At 41.5% G+C, this 27,945-nt stretch overlaps 1 protein-coding gene across 1 annotated transcript in view; it reads left to right on the forward strand.

The window, feature by feature from the left end:
• Positions 1-25,796, forward strand: part of SLC25A13 (solute carrier family 25 member 13) — a 172,666-nt gene extending 146,870 nt beyond the window's left edge. The window contains 4 exon segments of the mRNA XM_054564276.1: positions 15,227-15,365; positions 23,971-24,129; positions 24,225-24,315; positions 24,602-25,796. Coding sequence (XP_054420251.1) covers positions 15,227-15,365; positions 23,971-24,129; positions 24,225-24,315; positions 24,602-24,788 — 576 coding nt within the window. The 3' untranslated portion in view covers positions 24,789-25,796.
• Positions 25,797-27,945: the final 2,149 nt, after the last annotated feature.

Consider the following 27,945-nt stretch of genomic DNA (forward strand, 5'->3'; position numbering starts at 1 on the left):
TTTACGGATATAGGACGAGAAAGCCAATGTCTACGTAAAAGAATTCTCACTGATTTACGTATAAATACATAAAATCACATTACATAGAATTAATTGCCTTTTTTCTATAATCACACACATCAAGAAATATTGTATTCAGATTCCTCCTATGATTCCGAAGTCGTGTCTCCGTCACCATTTAGCCGGCTTTCCGTCTCGCCGCCGCTGTGGGTTTGCAGAGTAGTGCATCTCACCCGAGGCTGGCAGGGCGCAGCACTTCCGCGCTCCGTGCACAGCGCTGCCCTGGCCGTTCCACAGACACGTAACAGTAGTACAGCTGCTTCCTATTTCCCTATTCCCAGTTCATCCTGTATGGATATAACGGGTCCCATAATGAACTTAACAAATTGCTTTTTACACTGAACTTTAAATGATGTGTTTTGACGTTCAGCACAGCATTTGTGAGATCCAACCCCCAAGGAATACTTTTTTATCCTTTTCTTTTTTAACTCACATTTACAGGTAACTTTGGTAATTATCAGTTTTAATATTAATTGAGGTGGTTTCAGTTAAATTTGCTGTCCCTGAATGGTACTTTGTACGTCTCAGACACCCCTTGTGAGGGGAAGACACCCCTTGATGATCTGAGACTTTGTAAGGGTCAAATGTAATGCTTACGCCCTGTTTCCTGGAGCTAGTTTTAGAGAGGGGTGGAGAAGTTGCCTTTTAGTGTGGAATCTGTGGTGCTTTGGAAGAAACATGCTGATTTCTCAAAGTCACACTGAAAATGTTCAGTCTGTGAGTGTTTGCAATGAAACACAGTGTTCTAGCTATTTAACTTACCAAATTATTATCCAGCTATAAGAAATAAACAGTATTGTCATGAGGTACAGCATTGATCATTTTGAGAAAGAAATCATCTCCTTTTCTAAATTTTTAGGCCCTTGCAGACTATATAACACAATGTAGCAGCATGTCATTTTGACAAGATGCCAAGCAGTCTTTCAACAGGTTGTCTGGTAAAAAAAATAAAATAAAAATACTCAGGTACTATGCAGTGACTGCTATCGAAATGCCTAGGTGGATAAAACGGTAAAAACTTGTTTGCTGACACAGAAACAGACAGCTAAACTACCTGCAAATGATACAAGACTGAGACTTAGTCCTTTTCATCTTCACAGTATTTTATAATCTTAATCCCCTTTAACACCCCCTGGAAGTAGTTGGTCTCCTGATTTTGTAGTTAGGTGAGCAGAGGCTGCCAGCCATAGTATCTGAGCTGAAATGGAGGCTCAGAAGTTTCTTGTTTCCACTTTTGTGCTAAAATTGCTTTCCTGAAATGAGCAGGATTGCTCAAGTTTGAGCAAGAGACCTCTCCCATATAAAGTGAGTGTAATTACTAGGCTGGTGGCTTAATCTACTAGTTCAGAGGCATTCCTCAGGGCCTCGTGCCGCTTGGGGTGCATTGGTAATTACCTGGCGAAGTCGCTAACACTTTGAGCTTCTGGAAACTTGATTTCATTACAAGAGAGTGATCTGGCAGTCCTCTCCTTTCCTCTGGTCATTGGTATCATCAGGTAAATTCGCTGAGATCTATGAGTGGGGACTTCATTTATCAGAGTTCATTGCTCTGTTCAGTCTGATTGGTCTTTGTTCCCTTCCTAAATTATCTTCATTTATATTATCCCCACCTCCAGCCTCAGGTTTGGTTTCCAGTGACTCCCTTCTCCAGACTCCCCCACCCTACCCCACCCCTCCTTGGTCAGAATTCAACATCCATCATTTTAGAGGCACCATGGAGCTTGAGCTTTGCTGTGTCGTTTGTTTTCATTTTAGAACAGCACTTTTAGTAATGAGCTCTTCACGGGTTCTTGTCTTGCTGACCTGGAGTGCCCTAATGCCTTTAGACCTGGTTTGCATCCCTCCACGTGGGTCTTCAAAGAGGACTACTGTGTAGTTAGTTTTAGTTGGGACGGGTAATCTTCCTTCTCCTCCCCGCTGTCCTTTTGTGTGCTGTTGTTAACATGACAATGCAGGGCCCAGGAGGGGGGAGTAGTTGGCTGGGGGCCTGTGTGTTTAGGCCTGCGGCGCTTAACCTCACCTAAATTGGACTTAACCTGGCTTTCTATTTTTCTCCTGAATTGACTTGCAAAATACCCCACTATTCTGTTACTCCCCCCACAAATGGCAATTAGAATACTTACTTTAGAAATACATTTACAACTGAAAAAAAAGTAGATGCGGTAAACATTTCACAGTCCTGAGGTTAGAAATAGTTGCAGTGAACCCTGTAAACAAAGCCCCCCTCATTTGGTAACATTTGGAGAGGGTTAGTTACAGCACGGAGCAGGCAGGTGACTGAAGTCAAGGCAGCATAAGAAACTGCCTTTGAAAGAGCTTTTTGAATATAATGTAGTTTTTAAAAATCTGCAACTAGACTGCTTTTCTTAAGAATGTACGAGGATGTTTACCTTTCTCTAGGAAACTTTTGGTTTATTACATAAGCCCATAGCAGAAGTAAAAGAAATTGTCAGGGAAAAGAAAGTGGTATACATGTACTTGGGAAAGTTACCTTTTCCGTGGGAGCCAACAAAGCTTTAATGAGGAGCCAGAGTTCGCCAGGAATGGAATGAAGCTTGTTATTTAACGTTTAATGTCAGCACATTAGGCTGAAAGATGCTTCCTTAAAGAAGCAAACGAACAGTTTATGTCTCTGAGGTCAAAAAATGGCCAGGGAAGCAATGAGAGCTAGGATGCATCGCAGGTTGTTGGAAATTGTTTTTGCGCTGTGCCCCAGCAAGGCACGTTGGCTGTGGCATGGAAAGGCTCTTGGGAATGCGGGCTCTGTCTTCTGCATTCGGAACAGGGGCCTTCGTCCCACTGCACTTGAGAGCATTCAGATATATTTTCATCCACACACACATGTTGTACATATGTGTTCATTCATTGTGTGTGTGTAAATGAATTATCGGAGCTACTGTCCATAAAATCAGAAAGCAAGTAATGACATACGTTCTTGATTATTCTGCTTTGACATCTCAAAGGGGTGTCATTTGTGTGTTTTTTAAGTAGACTGCAAGGGTGTGTTTCAAAAAAAAATCAAATAATTCAGAAATGTCTGACAGGAAAATTCTCTCTACCCCTTAACTCCATTCCCTCTTAAAAGAATAACCACTGCTTATGTTTTTTATATATCTTTAAGAAAAGAAAACCTTCCACTGAGATCAATATTTACCTCCCTCCTCCGTCTCTCCCTCTCTTTCTCTCTGTATATCACCAGTTGTACACATACCAGCATCAATCTGGTGTATGTATTTTAACAAAAGTGGAATTTTTTTAAAGCATTCTTATATCTTAAAGCTCCTTCCTCATTTTATTTAATAGCTGTGTAAAATATTTTTAAGTATTTTTTAAGCAGTTTCCCATTGATGGGTATTTATATTTCCAGTTTGGAAATATTACAAACAATGACAGGGTGAATATCCCTGAATATATTTTGACATACTTTCGTGAGTATATACCAATGGTAAATTCCTAGCAATGGAAATGTTAGATCATGGAGTGAGCATGTGCATTTTTTAATGTTAATAGATTTTGTCAGACTGCATCAGTTCATCAATTTTACCCTGGTAACAAGTAAGTGCATAAGAAAAATTTCTTGATTTAGCAGCCTTATAAAATTACTTTATGAGCTTATGGCTCCACGTGCAGAAGACAACTCACTGTTCAGTTATTACTTTGGGGACATGGAGCTGTGCTAATTTTCTAACTCTAGGGACAGTATATGGTTTTACAACCACCACAGTGGCAGTTCTTACCCTTCTTCTCCCACATTTGACTTTGATCTTGACTTCTGGGAAAGCCACCTCATGGCTTTATTTTGACTCTTGACTCTCCCAAATCCATTGTCCCCACAGGAGCCAGATTTATCTGTGCAAAAAGTAACTCAGAGTAATTCGTTTACTCAACACCTTTTTATTGCTATTGCGAGCTGACTGTATGCCATTCTAGCCATTTAGGGAGTGGCTGTGAAATCCAAGGCTCTGCTCACACTTTGGTGGGTAGAAATAGCCTTCAAGGTAACAAAGATAGGACATCGGTTGGTGCTGAGAACCCTGGTGAAGAAGAAGGCAGGGCGGTGGAAGGGATGGAAAGCGCCAAGGCAGGCTGGAGCGTGCGTGGGAGGGCGACCTCGTGGGCCCTGCAGAAAAGGTGACTCTTACCCAGTCGCTTGCACTGTACCTGGAATAGAACCTCCGCTCCCTCCCCACCGCCCCCGCCACCCCCTTGCTGGTGTCTCTGCTCCACCCCCAACTTTGTACACCTCCCCCCGCCCCCCACCAAGCTGGCTGCACTGGTTGCCCTTCTGTTCCCCAGATGCTCCGTGTTCATGCCTGGAGGCTCTTCCCCTCACATTGAAGTCATCCGATGTCTGCCCAGAAAGACAGCCGGGTCCCTTGCTGTCATAGGTAGGCCCTCCTCCAGACCCCTCCAGGGCACCTGTTGCTGGCTGGTGTGTGTGTGTATCCCTTCTCTGGAGTGCACACCGGAGACTTATCTTTTTCACTGCTGCTTGTAACAGTTTCTGGCACATAAGTAGATATTAGATAATTGTTCGTTGAGTCAATGAGGTGTAAGCAAAAGCCACGTGTTTCCAAGTTATAACGAGGATATTAGAGCGCTGAAAGTGAGTTGGCAAATTATGACAAAAGACAACCATGATATTGGGGAAGTTGAATGTAAAGAAAGGAACTAATTATAGGCAAGATTGTTTTTCCAGTTTCAGAGATATCTATTCATTCACCCAGCAAACTCTGCCCTGGGGATATGAAAATAAATGAATGACGCATGATTTTATGAGGAGTTTACCATCTCAGGGGGGCACCCGGACAAGGAAACGGAGCGTTGGAATACAACCACTGGCAGCTGAGAAGCGCTGTCAGCATGTGCTAAGGGGGCAGGGCTGACTCACCGCAAGCAGGCCGGGAAGGCCTTCCGAGAGGAGATGGCTCTAAAAGATGAGTCACCGTTCACTAGGTGGAGGGGAAGACAAATGGCATCATCGCGTCTGTGCTTCCTTGTGGGGAATCCATGGGGGAGAGCAGGACTGGGAGGCCAGGTGGAGGCCACTGGCTGGGTGGCAGTGACCTAGCCTAGGGCTGTGATGGTGGGGATGGAGGGCCCGTGGATATATTTGAGGAATATTTGGGGGTTCGTCTCACAAAGTCTGGGAAAATCATGGAAGATGTAAAAGTGAAGGAAGGTTAAAAAAATGACTCTTCAGATTTCTGGCTTGAGCACCTGAATAAATGGTGCTCCCTTAACTTAGTTTCATAATATTTGAGAAGCTGCAAGAAACCTAAGGAGACCTCTGTCTGATGTTACCATTATAATTGAGGAATAGAAGCCCAGAAATCTTAACGAGATTAAACTAGGTGACTTGGGTAGGCCAGGGGTGGGCTGAGACTGAGACTCTCTCTGGGCTCCCTGTCCAGTGTTTCCTTATTCTACCATATTGAATGTGAGACTAGAGCCTTGTCCAAGGGATAGGGACTAGGGATGCTCTTGTAAGGGTCATCTGCGTGCATGAGGCTATGAGAGAAGGTAAGATCTCTAAGCTAACGGGACACCGGTGATGGAACTCAGACAACACCCCATTTAGGTGACAGAAGGAAGTATGGGTGGAGAAAAAAAGCAGAAGCAGCTGTCCGGTGGAGAACAGAGTGAGCAGTGTGTGGCGCTCGCGGAGGGATGAGATGTAAAGGGGAGGCGGGGGAGGGGAGTGGTACGGAGTGCCGCAGAGGCCGAGGGCCATGAAGGCCGAGCGAGGGTCTTCACCCTTAAAGATGGAGGTCAATCTTTATTTTTAAGAAATGAATTTAAGTAGAAGGACAAAAGTCGAAACCTTATAAGAAAATGTTACTAAGTACAAACCACTAACTTTTAGTGCCAAAGGAAAAAAGGGGACAGGGTACAGTAACTGGAAGTAAAGGCGAAGTCGAGCAATAAGGTAAGGGGGAGAGGGGAAGTTGAGAGATACATTGTTTCCTTTCATTTTGCCGGGAAAACCATCCCTATCTGTACAGAGAGCGGAGAGAGAGTCAGTGAAGGTGGAAGGATGTGAAGCCTTTGAAGACAGCAAAATCAAATATGGTGTTAGGGCTTCAGGGAAGGACAGAGACACAGTCTAGGCTTGTCCTTACTACACAGCCTGTGAGACAGGTAGTTTTTCTTTTTCTGTCTTTTTCTTTTTTTTTTTTTTTTTTTTTTTTTTTTTTTAGCTCCAAGTTACAGCTGAGGAAAGGAAGCCTTGATGGGTTTAGGTAATTTGTCGAAGGTCACGTACTTTGTAAGTAAGTGGGAGGCTAGGTTTCAAACTCAGTTCATTCTCTCTTTGAAACCTGAGCTATCTCATAAAGATATGTTGAGCCAGATAAGAGGGAGCTCATGCCTGATAATTCAGGGAAATTTAAACACAAGGTTATATGCTACAAAGGTTTGGTGTCACTGTTGACAGCGAATGTGCTAAGGAAACGCTGATGAAAAGAATTGAGATGACACTAAGTATCATGAATGTGTAATAGCTGAGGCCAGGGTAGGTATATGATTGTTTTTCCTAATTGCTTTTAGTACCCAGTGCCATTTTTAAGTGATGATATAGAACAATGACTCAATTTTGCTTTGTTTTGTTTTTTAAAATGAGAACATGTCACCTTAGATCTTATAGAAACTCCTTAAATTATAGAAATGTAAAATTATTTTATCTGTCGTGAAGCACGAGGGCCCATATATCTTCCTAGCTCGTGCATTACCCAGAGTAGCAGTACCAGCGGCGTGTGCCGTGCGGGGCGCCACGGACCCTGACAGTGGGCACCTGCCTGTCTAGTGATGCCTCTTGTGCTCATCGAAAAGTCACTTTGTGCCTTCCCAATGGCCTTGTCAAAAACATCTGCCATAATAGAACATATTGGACATTTCGTTAAAAGACAGAATTTTAGAAAGGAGAGAGTATCAAGTACCTCAAGGGGCCAGGTTTTGTATCTAAAATTGTGTCATTGGAAGTCATGTGATATTGTCCATAGTATTCTACCCAAAGGTTGTATTAAAGGAAAATGAACTAGGAAAAATAGGCTTTTTTAAATCTTTCTGTCCCTGTGATTCATATGCATTATCTGTAAAAAGAAGATAGTACCTCCACATTCATAGGATTGTTTAGTACATAGGATGTACTAAAATCATACATGTAAAGTACATAGAACTTAGCACATAACACACATGATGTGTCAGTTATTATTAATTTTAAATTATGGGGTGTCAGCTAATGGATTCTTGGAGCGATACCGAGCTCCTTCCAAAGTGCCCCAGTCCCGGGTAACTTCTGATGCTCCGTGGTCAGCAGCCCCCTCTCTAGGTCAGGCATTTTACTTTGGACTTTGGAAAAGAGACACCTTAAAAAATATTATTTTTATAAAACAATGCCCAAAGGAGTTGAGTGTGCAGAAGAGGCTAGAAAAGACTCTTAAAATACTAGAAACTGATTAATTTTTTTTATCATTCTTCCATTCATTAACCAAATACTTGTTGAGAGCTAATCCTAGTAGGTGCTGGAGTTAAAACTGAACACAGTATTATTGCCTTTAAAGTGATCAGTCTTAAGGGAGGTGAGAGAATATAACCATACCATTCCTGTGCCATAAAATTCTTTTAAAAATTAATGTTAGTAGGCAGTAAGTTTTACTAAAGAAGACAATTCAGATATGCAAGAGTATGTACAATAATATGTTAGTGTTCTAGTTCCAGGTTGCAGATAACCTATCTTTTGGGGGCAAACATTTTTATCAAGTTCATGTTTTGTTGTTGTTTGTTTCTTTTTTGCTAAGTGCCTGTAGAATTAGTGTTTTAACACAGCACTTGTTTATTTTAGCTAAACTTGTGTATTATAATATGCTGTCCTTCAGGTTTAAAGTATTGAAAACACTGCTACTAATCCAGAGTATTAATGGAGTACTCTGATTATATTTTCCAGAAGTGACATATATACCTACTAATCTATTAACATTTCTCTGGTTTCTAATTGTGACCAAGGTATGCACTTAAACGATGGCCAGTTTAAGAAATGTTCATTGACTGTAAAATTAAAGTAATATGTCCTATGACAGCCAAAGAGTCCCATGTGGGACATGATCAATTTAGCAAACTAATTTAAACTTATTTGGTAGGATTAGGTCTTCCGCCAAATAAAAAATTGGCTCTTAGCCTGATAAATACAGAACTCTACTGGAATTCAGGTATGAAACCACATAGGAGTCCTGTTCCAGCTGCTAGTTGTTTAAAGAATATATTAGCTATTTCCATTTTCTGCTCCAACAGGACAGTGTGCTCTTCATTGATAATATTAATTACCTTTATATCGTCAGCTTTTATTGAAGACCCTTGTGTTAGGCATTGTACTAGGTACTTTATGTTAAGCATTGATTGTAAACTTAATTCTTATGTCAATAAGAATTTGATAGGTGAGGAACCGGAGGTACAGTGAGTTTAAGAACTTTACCTACTGTCAGATTTTAAGTGGCAGAGCAATAACTTGATCCCAGGCCTCTGGCCCCACAGCCTGTATCCCTGCTCCTGCAGTGTCCTGCTGCTGGTGGCGAGTGGCGGAATTTAGGTACAGAGCCATACTTAAGATGATTCATTGTGACTGCTTCTCTGAGTGCAGGCTGCTTCCTCTCTGAGAAGGCACCCTCTCCAAGAAGAATTGCATATAGGAAGGTGAAACATGAAGAGAACACCCAGCTCAGCCAGGAGGTCAGCCATAATGTTGCAGAGAAATGGCCTTCATTGGGTATGCTGAAGGGGACTGGAATAAAGAACTTTATCTTTCTCCAAGATCTACCTCAAGGAGAAAAGAGGAATTATCATAGACATTGCCTGCACAGTATTGCACATTTGGATGAAACTTGTCAAGAGAATGGATCAAGAGCAAACCAGTTGAAGCATGTCCTCAACTAGGCATTTGGTTCTCTCCACAGAGTTTCTAGCCATTGACAGTTGAGAGCGTTGTTGATGGCAAAGCAGCATACGATAGCAGAACAGTAGAGAACACTGACACAGGAGTGCATTTTCTACCCCAAAACCTTGAGTTGCCAAATGCCTTTGTTAGAATTGCAATGAAATTAAGGATAAACCAATGTCCTAAAAGTCCCCGGACTACAGAAACTTAATAATAGGCATTGATATTTTATATTAAAATTGATGTAATATCAAAGTCACTGATACAAGTCTCCAGTTGATAGCTGGTTTATTTGGTTTTAACACCAACGACACACATAACAGGTCTTGGCACCAGTGGTATATCTCAGGAAGATACTCAAACTGGCCCTGTTCATATCCCAGCCACGCGGCCCTAGCTGTGCCTTGACTGGGCAGAAGAGGTGCTGCCAGGCTGTGCTATAAGGGTTAACTTGCTTGGGAGAAGCCAAGAGGAATGCTGAGGGATCAAGACATGACATGCTACCCATTGTTTGTAGCTCCAGGATCAAAATATACAATTATACATGCCAAATAAATTTTGAACCTGTAAGAAAAAGAGGGGTGGCCCTGACTACAGGTGCCAGAAGCATTAAATAACCTTCCCAGACAAGGTGCACCACTGTTGTCCTGAATGCTGCAGGGTCCCCCAGTCTGGCATTTTCCCCCGTGCTAGACAATGTGCATTCACTGCAGGAGTCTCTGTTAAGCCTCCGTCTCCCAGACCTGCTGGCTCCTGGTGCCCGGCCCTGACACAGAGGTGCCTTTGTGAGTGTAATTACCTTCCCCTGTATTAGAAGTAGTCTGTTTAGAGCTGTATTTGCAGGTACAGCTAGAATAAGCAGGCATTAGCATGCGAAAAGACCTGCCCTAGCCCTGACTTCTTTATCAGTAACCATCCTTCAAGACTGTTTTTCCCCCCCTTAAATTGGTTGGGCAGGTGTGATACCAACTGAGATGAAGAGCTTTAAAAAAGAAAGAAAAAAGACATTGGAGATAGCAGTGCCTGCGCGTGCATGTGTGCATGTGTGTGTAAGATACAAATCCTGTTGTGTTACATCTTTTGACAGTTTCATGCCAGACAGAGCTGCCAGAGTAAACTTGAGTGGATGATTCCAGCAACTTAAGAATTGATTAAAGCTCCCTTGGGCTTTCACAGTGTCCACATCCCAAACGCATGAGAAGCAAAATAAATAATTCCTTTGCCATGGTGACACCATGGCCAGTGTCTCTAAGCCTAAGTGGCCATGTCCATTGTGGACTATTAACTTGAGGTGAGGCCTGCCCTTAAAGAAGCTTTCCTAGACCTTAAATAGAATGACAGCAAGAGACTTCAGAGTGATAGGGAATTGGAATGCAGCCAAAGTCGATAATTAAACTAGATCTGCGTTTTGATTCTAGTTTATTTTACATATAGGTCTCCCCTGAGATGCCTTTTATTGTTCCTGTCTGTTATTAGTGGGCCTTTTATTTAAAAGGGGGAAAAAAACATAATAATTTCCCCTCTTTAGAGAGAGTGCTTTAATGAATAGTAAGAGATCAGATGATTGCATTTTGCATTGATTAATTTTCCCCCAAGTGATTTTACTGTGTACAAAGGAAATTCAGGGCTAAGCAGAGAATGTCTGAGGCTGGGCTGCCAGTGAGAAAGACTTAAGGCAGGAAAATGTGGGGATTTTCTTACGGGGCAAGAACATTCCAAGATTTATTTTAGGTGGCACACACTTTGTAACTTATTAATTTTTTAATGGCCAAGGTAATTATTTTTGTGTTGCTGACGCAAGTTCTTGGGCAGCATGGAATGTTTCCCTTTATTATAAAATTGCCTGATCAGAGTGCCTGGTCACCTGGTAAAAATCCTTCGGGGGTTGGGGGGGAGTAGAAATCAAGTCAAACAGGTTTATGTTTTGATGTAGGACTGGAGAATGGGTGTTCACCACAAAGTGAAGGGTTTATCAAGGAATCTGGGAGAGAGACATTCTCACTGTTGGAACTTTAAAAGCCCTTTTCACATCCTGCTTCCCTTTTCATTGTGCGGAGCAACAGGTCAGGTATAGCCTGGGGCAGCCTTACAAATTGGCACCTGCCTTTGTGCCTTAGACCTGAAGGAAGTGGTGAGGAAAGGAGGCCAGGGAAATTTAATAAGCCTGTGCCTTTTCCTCCAACCTTCTGCAAAGCTGGCTTTCCTCGGGAATTGAGCTTTGATACCTGTGGTGTAGGAGAGGCTTGGGGCACCTCCCGACTCAGGACAGGGCTTTGCCGCCGGGAGGCGTGAGCAGGTGCTGGGCTGCGCAAGGATGCAGGCACCAGGAGAGGCCGGGAGCAGGACCCCTCATCCCCACCGTCCCTGAACCTCTATACTGCAGTTGGCACTTTACACTGGACTTTCACAATTATCACCTCATTTATTCCTAAATCCCTGTTTCCTCCTCCCCCCACACCCTCAAAGAAGGCAGCCTGTAGGATTTTTGACAAGTGAGGAGGTTCAAAACTGGATTTCTCCCAATGCTCATCCCTGGATATGCATTGATAGAAAGGGTTTTGTACCAGGTGTCCTCCGTACCTTGATCAGTGGAAATTTAAATGCTTGAACTTGCCGGCAAGGCAGTCCTACCTCTGTAGAGCAGACGTGGCGGCTGTTCTACATGTTATCTTTCCTCTTCGACTTTTCCTTTTCTTCCTTTTTCTCAGAAAATCAGAAACCTGAGACCTCTTACATAGTCTAACATTCACTCCAGTGTGCGAAAGTTACTTGATTTTTACTGTGCGTTGTCTGATTCCCAGTAGGAAAAATACAACATGTTCCTATCCATTTTTCCTCTAGTGTTTCACAGTGCAGCTCCACCTTTTCCTCAGATTTGTTCTTTTTCTATTTGTTCTTTTTTTTTTTAAAGATTTTGTTTATTTAGAGAGGGGAAGGGAGGGAGAAAGAGAGGGAGAGAAACATCAATTTGTGGTTTCCTCTCACACAGCCCCCACTGGGGACCTGGCCTACAGCACAGGCACATGCCCTGGACTGGAAATCAAACTGGCGACCCCCTGATTTGCGGGCCGGCACTCAGTCCACTGAGCCACACCAGCCAGGGCTGTCCCTTTGTTTTTTGACTAAGCCATTCTTCTTCTTAGTCATCTGGGGCTGTTTTCAAACATCTCCTAAAACCTATCACACCCATTGCTAGACGCTTGTTTTCACACTGGCACATGATTGATTATCCCGATTGCGGGAGAGAGTGTTTCTTCTCGGGAAAGCCCAACTGCTTCTTGATGAGGCCCTGCCCTTCCTGTGTCGCAGGGATGTCTCTATTTTCAGATCACAGCTTCCCAGGCCTTCTGATCGTAGTGAAGCCACATAGCATAACAGGGGCTAACGCTGTCTTTCTCTCCTTCTTTTTAAATGTTGACATTCCAGTACAAAATTATCCACTACTTCCTCCTAAGCTCTGTTGTATCCTCAGCAAATTATATATCTTTGTTTGAAAAACAAAAGGCCTGGTTTTGGTTTCTAGTATAGTTTTCCAAGAAATGAGTTAGTTTTTCTTGCAGAAACCTGACAATGCAGCCCAAAGCCTCTCATTTCTCTTTTTAGTTGTGGGGGTTTTTGGGGTTTTTTTTTTTTTCTGTGTGAATTGACAAAGCTAAATCGGTGTCGCCAGGAACGTGTCCTAGGCCCCAAATGACAGCAGTTTCAATTTTCAATACTTTCCTGTATTGTCTATGATAAACACTTAATATTTCGTGGTCAGGGGGAAAAATTTAAAGGGGAAAGTATTACCAGCAGAACAATGAACAGAGCATATAGACTGAAGTGTGGCTCTAAAATGCTAAGACCTAGGAGGTGAGATTAAAAGTAAAAACTAAAGGATTTAGTAAAAAGCAGGGTTTGTGGGAGAAGGAATCATCAGCCCAAAAAATTACTCCAAAGTGATTTGTTTAGAAAGTCAGTAGCATGGCAGTGTTTTTTACTATATTGAGGGAGCCAGGCTTGAAGATTTAATCTTCACTTGAGTTGGTTACTTGGTGTCTAATTTGAATATCTCCTGACAGAGTCTGCATATGGGCAAATAGCTAGCAGAACTTACAGAAAGGTTTGGAAGCAAAATAAGGAAAAGAATGTGAAAGTAGAGGGAAAAAATGGGTGATAGAATTACCCTTACAATGTAACTACCTGCATTATAACTTTTTTTAAAAAACTCATCATGGAGAAAAGACTGGATGCTCTCCATGGACATTGTTGATGTCCTGTACTTTCCCCTTGAAACTGGGGGGCAGGGAAAGCCGTCAGGATGCCTATGTTGTGGACCTGTCTCTGGCACTGTCTCCAAGGATGTCCTCTGAGCAAGCCAACACCATAGCCCTTAAGAGACATGCAACTGCTAGATTAACTGTCCTGGGCATCAGCTTGCGCGCATATACAATGAGAAATTTGGTGGTGGGTTTTGTGATTCCTTTTCTCAATTAGGCGTTTTAACAGTTTGGGGATAGACAAGATAGAAAAGCATGGACTGATGGGCAGTACCTGATGTGGAGTCTCCTTTTCTTGAAATATCTGTACTCAAAGTGGACAGAGACATCTGAACACATCCATGGTTGAGTTGACCGAGGAATGGGCAACACGACAGGGCCTAGATTCCGAGCATTCGTTCTGGTTGGAAGGATGGGCCAAACTAGGATGAAGTTTAATAGGATTAAACACCAAGTCTTACTTATGTTACTTGTTTAAGGCAGTGAGTTAAGTTACAGGAGACCTGGGTTAACAGCAGTTCCTACAAAAAAGACTAAGGGTTTTGTTACCCACAAGCTCAGTTGGAGTGAGGAGTGTAATGCGGGTGTCAGAAAAGCAAAGGCTACAGTAATGAATGTGTAGCATTAAGGAAGTTTGACAGATTGGAGCCCAGCATCAGCCAAGAATACCCAAGATCCGACATCACTGGACTTCAATAAATGTCACTGCGCTTGACTACATCTGTTGAATCTGGATGGAGTCATTATTTTCTTTGAAGAACCTCTAAATTTGGTGGAAAGTTCTAGGTATTAGACATCTGTAAAAGAAATGATAGTAAATCGTTAAGTGTTGAAAAAGGGTGACTTCCTTTCCAATTAGTCTACATAAAACCCAATATACATCTTGTGCCTTTCATTAGATGGTTAACTGTTTCATCATATTTCTGGGCACACATCGATTCTCAAGGCCTCCTGATGCCATCATTTTGGCACCAATAATTCCTTGATGAGGACTTTGCTCTAGTTTTTAGTTGTTCTGCACACGGCTCTTAAATGTGTAAGAATTATTGTAACTATTTAAGGTTTTAGAACAGGCATTTATCAATGTTTCATATATACTGGGAGGTAGAGGTAAGTACCTGAATAAATTAGAAGATCCATGACCCCCTTTAAAAGGTATGTAATTTTTTACATACGTGTGTTTTTTTCTGTGATAGTCCCAACACTTTTATCAGAGTCTCAAACGCTACAAAAAAAAAAAAAATCCTCCCCCTGCCACCTATATAATGTTTCTATTTCCTACTGTATAAACAAAGTTGCATCTTGGTTGTTGCTGCCCATCTTCTGAGAACAAGTCCTCCTTAAAATGCCAGTGACCTGTGATCACTGATTTAAAAGGATGTCAAGATGGAATTCCAAAAACATTTTAATAGAAATCTTACTATTAGAGTAAATGGGTGGGATGAGCAGAGGAGGGTGCAGGGGGGAAAACTGGGACAACTGTGGTAGAATAAATAAAAAAATCTTTTAAAAAGATGCATTAAAAAATTAAAATAATAAAAAATGTAATAAGAACTATCCCTTCCGCATGGCACACAATAAAAAGATTTTTTTAAGGATTTTATTTATTTATTTTTAGAGGGGAAGGGAGGGAGAAAGAGGGAGAGAAATGTCAGTGTGCAGTTGCACACCCCTTACTGGGGACCTGGCCCGCAACCCAGGCATGTGCCCTGACTGGGAATTGAACTGGCGACCCTTTGGTTTGCATGCTGGCACTCAATCCAGCCAGGGCTAAAATGATTTTTATTTAAAAAAGGAAAATTTAGATTTATTACTTGCAGAAGTTGGGTGATATTTTTTTTTCTGTTTCCCTTTTAACTTGTGAGTACAATTCAGTCTTCTCCAGGAATATTTTGTTCTGAGGTAGGTTCCAAAGAAGCTTGATCTTCTCAATGGGATATGTGTTTCATGTGGTTTTTCTTCCTTTTCAAATGGACAGGGTGCCAAAGCATGCTTTCTGCGGGACATTCCTTTCTCGGCCATCTACTTCCCGTGCTATGCTCATGTGAAGGCTTCCTTTGCGAGTGAAGATGGCCAGATTAGCCCAGGAAGCCTGCTCTTAGCGGGCGCCATAGCTGGTGAGTGTCCCTCACAGACTCCTTCCCCACCCCCACCCCATGCCACTGCTCTGGAACTTTGCTTCTGGTTCTTGACATTGTACACAGAAGAGGGCTATATATTGCTTTGAATAGCTACTGAAAAGAAAGTTGGGGGAATTAACCTTACTTCTGGCAGAGTAGATTATTAGACAAGCTTAATTTCTTAACTCCAGAAAAGACTCATTAAAAATGCTACATTTGGTGGTATTCCTGGATTCCAGTTCAAGTTCCATTTGAATTTGTAGTTTCACTTCATAGCATAAGAATGATAACTAAATTAGGAGTTTTAGTTTGATTTTCTTATAATTGTTTAAATTTTTATTTATTGATTGTTTTTAGAGAGAGAGGAAGGGAGAAGAGAGAGAAACATCTATTTGTTGTTCCACCTATTTATTCATTCACTGGTTGCTTTTTGGATGTGCCCTGACGGGGGATCGAACCCACAACCTTGGCGTATCAGGACAACACTGACCAACTGAGCTACCCAACCAGAGCTTAAGTCAGAACTTTAAAAAAATTTTTTAATAATTGTTCTTTAGTGGTACCTAAGCAAAATAGTGTATAATAGCTTACCCAGAATTGAAGCAATAGTATGATAAAGAAATGTAGTAAAAGCCTAAACAACAAACAACTTGGTCCTATTAGATACCTGATTCCTCCTAGCTGTTGTGTAAGGTTATAGGAACTGGATGTATATATAAATTGAATCCCAGAGAGAAATGACTATTGTCTTTTTTACCAGCTCTACAGTGAAAATATCAATAGAAAAAAATAGATATGGAAGTTGGTTTCTACATCCCAATGTAAATCCCTAGAGGAAATTTGATTATAACCACAGCAGGAATCAGTTTGTTCTTTGATGCTACTCCTCATCCAGATACCCTAAAGGCCGGAACAATCTGGATTAGCTCTCCAGGTGGTGACAAACATTTAATGAGTTAATGAACCCTAAGGCAGTCATGAGATGACTGGGTCCAAAGAGTTTTGATACAGATACTGTTCTCGTCAGATGCATGGCTTAAGTCTCCTGAGAACAACCCCTGGCTTTGAGAAGTTTGTTTGCTGTTTTGTGGACCCGTGTCTTTCCTGTAGCCTGGGGAGCCCCTGGGGGAAGGAACCCAGATAGCTCCTCTTGAATTCTTAATTAATTCTTTTTCTTCAAAGGCAGGATTGACCCTTCCTGGCTGCTCGGAAACCCTAGTTGCATGAGTAGCAATGAGATCACTCTACCTGCATCAGGAAATGATGATTTCAAGATGAGAATATAAAATTCTCAGTTTTAATCCCATCTTGCCATTGACTCACTGCATCCTTTACCTGTCATTACATCTATATAAATTATAAAAACAAAGGAACATAGTTACAAAGAATAAAATGATAATAAATATGTACCTATCAATAATCACTTTAAATGTAAATGGCTTAAATGCTCCTATCAAAAGACCTAGTGTAGCTGAATGCATAGGAAAACCCATATATATATTGTCTGCAAGAGTCACACCTCAGAATGAAAGATAACATATCGACTCAAAGTAAAGGTATAGAAAATGACATTTTGTGCAAATGGAAATTTTAAAAAAGCTTGGTTTAGCAATACCTACATCTGACAAAATAGACTTTAAAACAAAAGCAGTAGTAAAAGACAGAAAAGGATTCAGCCTAATGACAAAGGGAGCAATCCAACAAAAGGATATAAATCGTATAAACATTTACACACCCAACATAGGAACAACGAGACATGTAAAGCAAATCTTGATGGATATAAAGGTAGAGATCAACAGTCATAGTAGCGGATTTTGACACCCTGATTGACATCGTTGGATAGATGTTCCAGGCAGAAAATCAACAAGGAAATGGTGGCCTTAAATGACACTAGATCAGATGGATTTAATTGATATCTTCAGAGCATTTCACCCAAAGTGGAAGAGTATACATTCTTTTCAAGTGCACATGGAACATTTTCTAGGATAGACCACATGTTAGGCCAAAAAACAAACTTAAGCAGATTGAAATCATGTCAAGCATTTTTTCTGACCACAGTGGTATGAAACTACAAATCAGTCACATGAAAACACTGAAAAACACACACAAGACATGGAAGCTAAATAACATGTTTATAATTACATTTAAAAAAAAAAAAAACCCTAGGAATAAATTTAACCAAGGATTTAAAAGACCTCTACTCAGAAAATTATAAGACATTGAAGAAGATGCAAGTAAGTGGAAGTACCTACCATGTTCATGGATAGGAACAATTAACGTCATTAAAATATCCATACTAATCAAAGCGATCTATAGAGTCAGTGCAATTCCTATCAAGATACCAATGGTGTATTTCACAGAACTAGAACAAATATTCCAAAAATTTACATTGAACCACAAAAGACCCTGAATAGCCACTGCAATCTTGAGAAAGAATAGTTAGAAGGATCACACTACCTAATACCAAACTATGCTACAAGGCTACAGTAATCAAAACAGCATGGTATTGGCATAAAAAGAGACATATAGATCATAGAACTAAGTACAGAGCCCAGAAATAGACCCACGCCTTTATCGTCAATTAATATTTGGCAGAGGAGGAAAAAACATACAATGAGGTTAAGATAGTCTATTCAATAAATAGTGTTGGGAAATCTGGACATATACATGCAGAAAAATAAAACTAGACCACCTTCTGACACCTTACACAAGAATAAATTTAAAATGAAGTAAAGACTTATATATTAGACTTGAAAACCCTAGAAGAAAACATAGGCAGTAAAATCTCGGACATTTCTCATATTTTCTCAATATTTTTTCTGATATATCACCTGAGGCAAGGGAAACAAAGAAATAGGATCATATCAAACTAAAAAGTTTTGCACAGCAAAGGAAGCCATCAACAAAATGAAAAGACAGCCCACTGAATCGGAGACCATATTTGTCGATGATAATCTGATATAGTTAATATCCAAAATTTATAAAGAACCTAATAAACCTCAATACCAAAAAAAAAAATCCAATTCAAAAATGGACAAAGGACCTGTACAGACGCTTTTCCAAAGAGGACATACAGATGACCAATAGACATATGCAAAGATGCTCAATGTCATTAATTATGAAAGAAATGAAAATTAAAACCACAATGAGATACCACCTCACACCTGTCAGAATGGCTGTCATTAATAAATCAACAAACAAGCGCTGGCGAAGATGTGGAGAAAAGGGAACCCTAGTGCACTGTTGGTGGGAATGCAGACTGGTGCAGCCACTGTGGAAAGCAGTGTGGAGTTACCTCAAAAAATTAAAAGTGGAATTGCCTTATGACCCAGTGATTCCACTGCTGGGAATATATCCAAAGAAACCTGAAATACTAATTTGAAAGAATGTATGCATCCCAATGCTCATTGCAGCATTATTTACAATAGCCAAGATTTGGAAGCAGCCCAAGTGCCCATCAGGAGATAAGTAGAGAAAAAAGCTGTGGTTCATTTACACAATAGAATTCTAGTCAGCCATAAAAAAGAGTAAAATCTTACCTTTTGCGACAGCATGGATGGACCTGGAGAGTATTATGCTAAGTAAAATAAACCAGTCAGAGAAAGACAAATAGCATATGGTTTCACTTATATGTGAAGTCTATTGAACAAAATAAACTAAAAAACAAAATGGAAACAGACTCATAGATGGAGAACAGATTGATAGCTGGCAGAGGGGAGGGGGCTTGGGAGCTTTGATAAAAATGGTAACAGGATTAAGCAAACAAAAAAAAAACAAAAAAAAACCCTTGTAGACACTGACAACAGTACGTTGATTACCACAGGGAAAGGGGGCGGTAGGAGGTAGAGGGTGAAGCAGGGATGAATGATGGGTGATGGAAGGAGACTTGAGGTGGTGAACGTACAATGTAGTATACAGGTGATGTATTACAGAATTGTACACCTGAAACCTATGTAAGTTTATTAACCAGTGTCCCAATAAATTCAATAAAGAGGTAAACAATAATAATTTAAAAGCAGTTCTTAGGGCCTTTAAAAAAAATGTAATGGAGAGGTTAAGTCAAGGTAATAGACTGCGCATATTCACCTCATCTCTTCCCAAATATCTTAAAATGTCAGAAAATACATTTTTTTAAAACTCCTTATTGACACTAGGAAATGTTAGCGCCAGCCCTCAGGAAGCAGGAAACAGAACCATATTTACCCTGAAACTAGACTGAAGTATGCCACAGCATAAAACACTGGCAGGAAAAACGATTTTTGTTCATGTAAGAGCAGAAGCAGAGAGTTTTGACCTCTCGGGGAATAATAGAAGGCCTGGAGTCTGGAGCTGGAGATTTCAGGGTGAATCATGGGCAAGAGTTTAAGAACTGCATTCACTGCCTAAAGGTCAGGCTTGGTCCTCTCTTGTCTTCTCCGCTTTATTTGGAGCTTCAGGCAACACTCGAACCCAGGCTCAAAGCCTGGGCTGTTTTCTCAAGAAAGGGATCACTTGCTAGGAGGGGGCAATTGTAAGGGGCTGAAAGAAAGCAGGGCCAGCAAGGCTAAGGGATCATTCCAGACCTTTACCACACATGCAGAAGTTAAATTAAAAAAAAAAAAAACAACAACAACCCTCATGGCCACTCTTCCCAAGAGGGGTATAAATTAATTCCTCTGCTTCCAAAGCAAAGCTCTCTGTTCAAAGGACAGGCTGATTTGGAGGCTCCCCACTCCACCAGCTAACTTAGCCGCCTGCACCCAGTGAACAGGCCTCACCCATGTCACAAAGTCCGTAGGGGAGCCTCCCATTCAGGAGAAAGGCCTGTGGGTGACAGTGGCCTAGAGTAGGATAGAAGCCATCCACAGCACTAATCAGCCTGTCCTTTGAACTTGAGTATCAATAGACAGACAGAGGTTCTCAGACAAGACTGAGCAGTAAGGCAGGTAAACAGAATTACAGAGAACACAGGCAATTCAGGGAATAGAGGAGGACTTTTAACAACTATAATTAAGATCCTCAGAGAGATTTTAAAGGAACGATCAGTAAAGAAGCTTTCTTGAAAACTAATAATAGGATTGCCAAAATTAAAAATCTGTAGATGGTCTGAATGATAGAATGGATATGATCAAAGGCCAAATTAGGCATCTGGAAAATAAACTCATGGGGGGGGGGGGGAAGAAACACTCTAAAATATGGAGCAAAAAATACAGAGATTAAAAATATGAGAAAGTTTAAGAGACATATAGGAATAATCCAGGAGGTCTAACATTCACTTCATAGAACTTTCCCTAGGGAGAAGTAATAAGGGAGGGAAGACAGCAAGGAATCAGTAGTAGACGCCTGACTTTCAATACCAGGCACCTTCAAAGTGCCAGGGGAGGATGGCTGGAACCTGAGTTACATTCCCAGCACACTAGCATTCAGGAGGGAAGGCCACACTCAAGTTAGTTTCTCCATGCCAGGACTCAAAGGTTACCCCTCACAGACCTCTTCAAGTCAAAATGAAAAGCGACTTTAAGAATGAAGAAAATGTGGGATATATGACACAGAGCAAATGAAGTTAAACTGAGAATCGTTCTAAATAACTGCTAACTCTGGCACATACATGTTTACACCAGAAGGGTCTTTGGGAGGCAGATGAAGGAACGACAAATGTGGAAGTGTGCTGCGTTCCCACCTTTCTGGTGAAGGATGTAAGTGCTAATTAATTGTAAACATTATAAGTAGTACACCTGTGTAATAAATGCGTATAATATCTGGAATACATTCATCAGGAAAGGATGGAGATCAAAAGGGGAACAAAAGCAGAGAAAATAAAAACCATAATACAGGACGGCAGAAATCAGCCTGTTAACCACAGTAACAGCCACAGTTGTGTGGAGCCAATGCCCATAGTGAAAAGATACTTTCTCATAAGTCATGAAAGGGAATCTAGTCACCTGCAGTTTGAGAAAACAATGACATAGAAAAATCGAAAGAAAATGACTGAAAACTATATACTGGGCACATACCAACAATAAGCAAGTTTAGCAATTTCAGTGTCAGAATAAATGGAAATGAGGGTTTAAAAATAGCATTCAAGAGTACAGAGGCATATCTTACACTTACAAAAGATAAAATTCCCTGACATCAACCTCTATGTGCTATCAACAGTGTCTTATAAAAGTTCAATGTAAAAGTATGGCAAGGACATATTTTCTCATTCCAAATGAGAATCTTTATACTTCTCTTAGAAGCTGATACAAGTAGATAATTTAGATAAGGATATAAAGGGAGTTTTTAAACCTCTTAACCTTGATCCAAAATAAATAGATACTAACTCTCTATGCCATAAACAGAGAAGTATGTCCTTAATATATACTAATGGGATACTTAGTATATGTAAAAATTAAGAATGTTAGTATATGTATATGAAAATTAAGGATGACTTGCCCCAAAGTTGTCTTTTTCTGGTCCTGCTTCATTTTGGTTGCAAAAGAACTTTTTCTCTATAGTTGCTGGGCCTCTTTAAAGAATTAGAATTTTTATTGACTAGAGAGCACCCCAAATTGTTCCTGTCACCCGGGGAATGGGCAGTCCCACACACTCACCATTTGCCTATCACTTAAAGCATCAGGTAGGCTGCCGGGCCCCTCCCTGGTGAGGAACCTAGAAGCAGCCTCTGGTTCCTAGCCTCCTCTTGTCCACCCCATCTTTGGGAATAGAGAAAACGTAACCTCTCGATCAGTGTCATTAGCCTTTTAGAAGCCAGGACAGACCAGGCAAATTCATTCCGAGCCTTTCCCGGCCTTGCTTGGAGCAGCCTTGTGCTATTCTCCAGGCTCCCAGAAGTCCCCTGTCCACAGAGATCCCCGTTCCTCTGAGGCCCTCGCAGCTGTCTACCGGGTCTGAGACGTGGGAGCTGGGGATGGAGAGGGTGAGGTTGTGTGCGGGCTCCCTATTCTCAGCATCCCCGCCCCCAACTCTCTCTCTCTCTCTCACACACACACACACACACACACACACACACCCCACACCCGCCCCCCCCATCAGCTTTGTCAGGCAGTTTATGAAACATCTTACGTTTCTTTTGGCAGTTTTATTCCACTAATCAATATCTTTCCTCTGCTCCCCCCATACGTACCTTTCTTTTTTCCATAACAGGGAACTATTTGTGAAGACTACCCACTTTATTGCTTGTGTGTGTTTCACAGTCACCTCACAGGCCTGCCCACCGTTGTCAGGAGGGTTTCATTGGATGTCTAAAGCAGACAGCCTTGCTGTAACCTCTTTCTAAACCCGGAAGTAAAGCAAAATCAGTGGTGTGAACACTGGGTTTCTAAGCATTTTTCATGTTTCCTTCCATTATGTTGGAGGATAAATTTCTGGCTCAAAGTTAAAATAATTCCTCCAAGCTAATAGGAAATTTAGGATGACTTATCCAGTGAAGCATTGGTTAGCAAAAAATGTAGTGCATTCTATAAAAACAGTTACTTAAGATGAATGTTTGAGGAGCTCAGTCAAGATGGAAGAGGAAGAGATTGAGCTTAGTAATAAAAATGCAAACGTGTGCTCTGCACTTTTCCCCAGACACACATGCACACACTGGAACTTTAAAGCTGTCTGTTAGAAGGATGAGATGTTGCTGTGAGCCAGACCACGTTGGTTTGGACAGAAATTCTTACAGAATTATTAAGCCTTAAAAAAAGCAAAGGAGATTTATGCATCTGCATTTGACCAATTTGGTTTGGAATGGGTTCATAATGGAAAAGTAATAAAACCAGAAGAGACAGTGTCTTCTGAGTACAGTCTCGCTTTTAAAAAATCTAAACATGGGCTGTCCCATTTTGGATAAAATGACTGTAGAAAAATTTCCCATTGGTAATTTTGGGAAGGTTTTGTTGTTGTTGTTGTTCCTTTTTCATTGATGACCAGCCAATATAAATTTTAAGCTTTCTGTCAAATATTTTTTCTGGAGATGACAGCGTATGAAAAAGGAACCCTAAAGTGTTATCTGTGTAAGTCTCCTCTTCTAATGACCCCCCCGCACCCCCCCAACACACACACAGATGCGTGCACACACGGTGTTTGCTTAGCTATCAGTAAAGTCTTTTTCTGGTGTAACTGGAGAGGTTAGGGTCTGGAGGGTTGGGGTGGTTGAACGTGTGCAAGAAGGCACCTCCTGTGACTGCCAACAGCCGCAGAAAAGCATGAAGAGGAAACGCGTAACAAGCTTCACCTCTGAAAAATCGGACCTAATAACTTGGCGAGTTTCTGATTTCAAAAGGAAAGCAGAAAAAATTTAAAAAGCACCAAAGACTTTCTCTGTTTGTTCTCAACTCCTTGAAGTGGTATTATTGATAAATAATTCCTTACAGCTATTTAAGATTAGAAATTAGAACCCTAACAAGGGAGTGTGACTTGCGGGAGGGGAGAGGGGAGGAGTGTCGGGAGGTGGGTGGGAGCCTGCGTCGCTGCTGCAGATGAGATCCTCAGGGCTGCACTTCCCAGAGGGGACAGTGGAATAAGCATTTGATTTCCTAGGACGCTTAACTTTCTTTCCACGGGCCAGCAGTTCAAAGCACAGTTATTTTTATATAGTGAGGATGCGAGCAGACTGATGGTGTTGTCTTTCCCGCAGGTATGCCGGCAGCATCGTTAGTGACCCCTGCTGATGTTATCAAGACTCGATTACAGGTGGCCGCCAGGGCCGGCCAAACCACTTACAGCGGCGTGATGGACTGCTTCAGGAAGATACTGCGGGAGGAGGGCCCGAAAGCTCTGTGGAAGGGAGCTGGTGGTACGGAAGTAATTTGTCCTTAACTAAACCTTTGGGTATTGGGTAAAGTTTTTAAAATCTAATTATATCCAATATTTTCCCACTTTGTCTTAAAGCTCGTGTGTTTCGGTCCTCACCCCAGTTTGGTGTAACTCTGCTGACCTATGAATTGCTGCAACGGTGGTTCTACGTTGATTTTGGAGGAACGTAAGTATCATCGTGCTAGATGTACAGCTAAATTTCAGCCGCTTCTAAGACTCGGCCCTTGTGGAGGAAGGTCCACCAGCCTGTGCTCTGTGAGGAAATGGAGAGGGGGTAGGGAAATAGGGAAATCACGTCTTCAGACTCATTTCCAGCGGGAACATACAACTGACTAGAAATTCCATAACTGCTTTATGGTGCAGACTTTTGGTTTTTGAAAGTTGTTTTTTCCAGGTTAAAAAATAATAATAATACAACCAAACTCAGATCCCCTCTCTGTCTTCTCTTTTAGGAAACCCGTGGGATCAGAGCCAGTTCCTAAGTCCCGGATCACACTGCCTGCCCCGAATCCTGATCACGTTGGGGGCTACAAACTGGCAGTTGCAACGTTCGCAGGGATTGAAAACAAATTTGGACTCTACTTACCTCTCTTCAAGCCATCAGTATCTACCTCGAAAGTTACCAGTGTTGGCTCCTAGAAGGACTGGCTGTGGGATGTTGCCATGGCTTTGTTACATGGGTAAAGGTTACCCCATCTCGGACTGAAGCAATATTTCATTCCTTTCAGGTCCATCTTTTGTTCAAATTCAAGTCTAGGCTTTTTTATGAGGGGAAATCATTCATTTGCTTTATGTTTTTTTCACCAGATCATTGTAAAATTATTCATAATTGCTCTTTGGGCATCTGCTCACAAACCTTCGTTTGCACCTGACATTTCCTGGGATTTGGTCAACACCCATGATTTGGGAGAAAGAGCAAAGCTGAATAGAAATTAGAGCTATTGTCCTTAGATTAGGATTATAATCCCAGAGGGGCTACTGAAAGGCAGTCAGGGTGCTCAGAGCAAAGTCTTTCATGTGCATTTAAACTGGTAAGAAACTGGGTGCGTGTTTAGAAAAAGTAAAAGGCACTGGAAGCAATGAAAAGGGTCAGAATTAGCCATCTTAGCCTGGCTTCAGATTTTAAATGTGCACTAATTGTGCCTCTGGATTATATTATGAAGCTTTTATAGGAAACACAGTTGTTTTGTTTTTTGTCTTGTTTTTTTGGTAATGAAAACCACGGTGAGGATATTTAATAATCTTATTCTGTTACTGATACCAAAATGAGTAGTATGAAGGTTTGTCCTTTGGGGAAGTCCTCTTGGCATTTTATTACAGAGAGAAGCCATGAGATGCAGCCCAGCTTCTGGATGTGCTAACTTTGGATAACCTCTCGTAGGCTGCGCATGCGCTGCTTACTGCCTATGGCGATGAACACTAGAAAAATGCACGCCCCCCCCCCTTTTACCTGGCCTAATTCCCTCTGGACTCCCCACAATCGATTTAAAGTCCACTTTATCTTGAATCATGTAAGACAAATGTACTCTACTGTAAGTTTTTATTTAATTTGTGGAGCCTCGCATAATTGTCAGAAGGCTTGTGTGCTTGTGAAGGAGGGAAATAAACTATTTTTAAAGTTACTGAATTCTTTTTCTTTGTGTCACATGGTAAATAATGACCATTATTGGACTCTCTGTTTCATTTTGAGGAGGATTTTATTCATACTGGCATGGATATATCCTCCGGGTTTTCAGTTAATGCGCACCCTCGTTTTACTATGCCAGTATGCCATTTTCACAGTAAGACAAACATTTCACCATCGATAAGCAAGGAGCCTAGCAAACAGACACTTTTAGTCACCTCACACTTTATTATCCTGAGAATTAGAGTAATATAAAGTTTCACTGAAAACTGGACATGAAAATTGGTATGAAATGATGGCAATTGTATTTTCTCTGACTTTTCCTCATACCAAAACTTTATACCACTGTATGTGACATTTGGTCATTTTTGGCCAACACTTTAATGATTTGGGGAAAGAAGCCTGAACAGAATTTAGGGCTCTTCTTATACTACAGTCATGCTCTCGAAGAGGCTCTGATTAATCTATTGGTAGTCAGTTTGAACATTCTCCTCCATGAAAGACAGGCATTTTTCATTCTCTGACTTGCTGTAGGTCAGTAGGTTGACATTGTTACAGTTAAAAATTGGAAAGAGTCGGAGCTATCCACAAGTCCGATTTTTTTTTTTTAAGTGAACACAAGCTATGCTCTCCTCCCCAGAAATAGCGCACGTACATACGTGGCTCCCTCCATGGTTTTGGTCTGGCAAAACCCAAAAGAAAACCCTTCTTTCTGCCCTTCCCCCTATTCCCCACTAAATGTGATAAGTGATAAATGTTTCTATTTTAATGTCAGAGACAAGTCACAAAACTCCAAATAGGTCTTGAAAATGTGGGTGGTGTGGCAATAACAAAGCACTCAAGCTTTGGTGTTCTGAATTTGGAGAAAAGTCCCTGAATGTAAATCTCTGCAATCCTTTTCTTCACTTGCCTGAAATTTTATAGAAGATCAGTTATTCATGATATAAACACTGACCCAAATCTCAGAAACGGTGGACTGCTCTTCTGTAAGAGCTGTTGCGTTGGGTGGGGGAGGGTCTCGACCTCAGGGAGATGTACCTGTAGCTGAGGGCTGTTCTCTTCAGTAAATGAGAAACCTGAGATATGAGGAAGCCAAAGGAGAGAGGGCCACAGGGCTGCGTTTCTTTAAAATCCTTGGCTTATTCTATTGAGAGATAGGCAACGGCTTGAGACACTTTGAAGGAGGCCTGATTTCCATCTGAGCTCTGCTCTGTGGGTGGCGTGACTGTGACACCCTTGAATGGGACTGCAATCGCCCTGCGGTGAAAACCACGTCAAATTTGTTCTGGGTTTTCCTTCTTCCTGAAGTGACAGCACAATACGTCGCCAGTGCTGTGGCTGCTGGTCGCTTCCCTCCTCCATGCTGAAGGCACTAAAAGATGTGTAACTCCAACAGGCTGGCCTGCCCACCGGGGGGCCAGCCTCCCCGGAGCTCTGCCAGCCGCACCGCGAGTCTTTCAGCTCTGCCTTTCATCTACCTCGTGATTGCATAGGGGGTGGGGGAGAGGCCTGACTTGTAGCAGCTTTTTTTTTTTTTTTTTTTTTTTTTTTGCAAGGAGGGGAAAAAATGTGAAGCCGGCCACAAAGTGAACACACTGATTCTTGGGTTCCAGTCGCGGCTGGGTTTCTTGAGGCTGGGTGGCACGCTGTCGCCAAGCTCATGCTACACCTCATAACCCACAACCATTTGCTGAGCTCCCTAGAGTCGCCTTAATCCCAGCAGCCCAGGGTTGCACAGGGGAAAATAAGAATTCTGGCACAGAAAGGAGTCATTTAAATGCTTATTGCATTTCAAGCTTCAGTTTTTACTTAGCTAAAATATTTACCATTGCTGGAAAACAATGTTTAAAATTTTGTGCTTATATGTTATTTAATGGTGTGGCCTCTGTAAACCTCAGGATGCTTACATTTTGACAGTCTTCTGGAAATGTTTAACAGCACATAACTCAGCAAGCAGGGAATAAAAACGAGAACAAATTGTGCTTGAAACTGTTTGTAACCTCCTCCAGCGAGGTAGTCAGCAAAGCACGCTGGAATTCTTCAGGTGGAGGGAAGGAAACCTCCAATAATGGAATTTGATGAATCCTGTCCTGTGGCTCCATTATCAACCTTCTTGATAAATCCTCTCTAAAAGTCACATGTCTTTTACCACAGATGCCATACTTGTGGGGA

Source organism: Pteronotus mesoamericanus, unplaced genomic scaffold, assembly GCF_021234165.1.
Source record: "Pteronotus mesoamericanus isolate MK-2021 breed Mesoamerican mustached bat unplaced genomic scaffold, CSHL_Meso_final scaffold_85, whole genome shotgun sequence".
Taxonomy (NCBI): domain Eukaryota; kingdom Metazoa; phylum Chordata; class Mammalia; order Chiroptera; family Mormoopidae; genus Pteronotus; species Pteronotus mesoamericanus.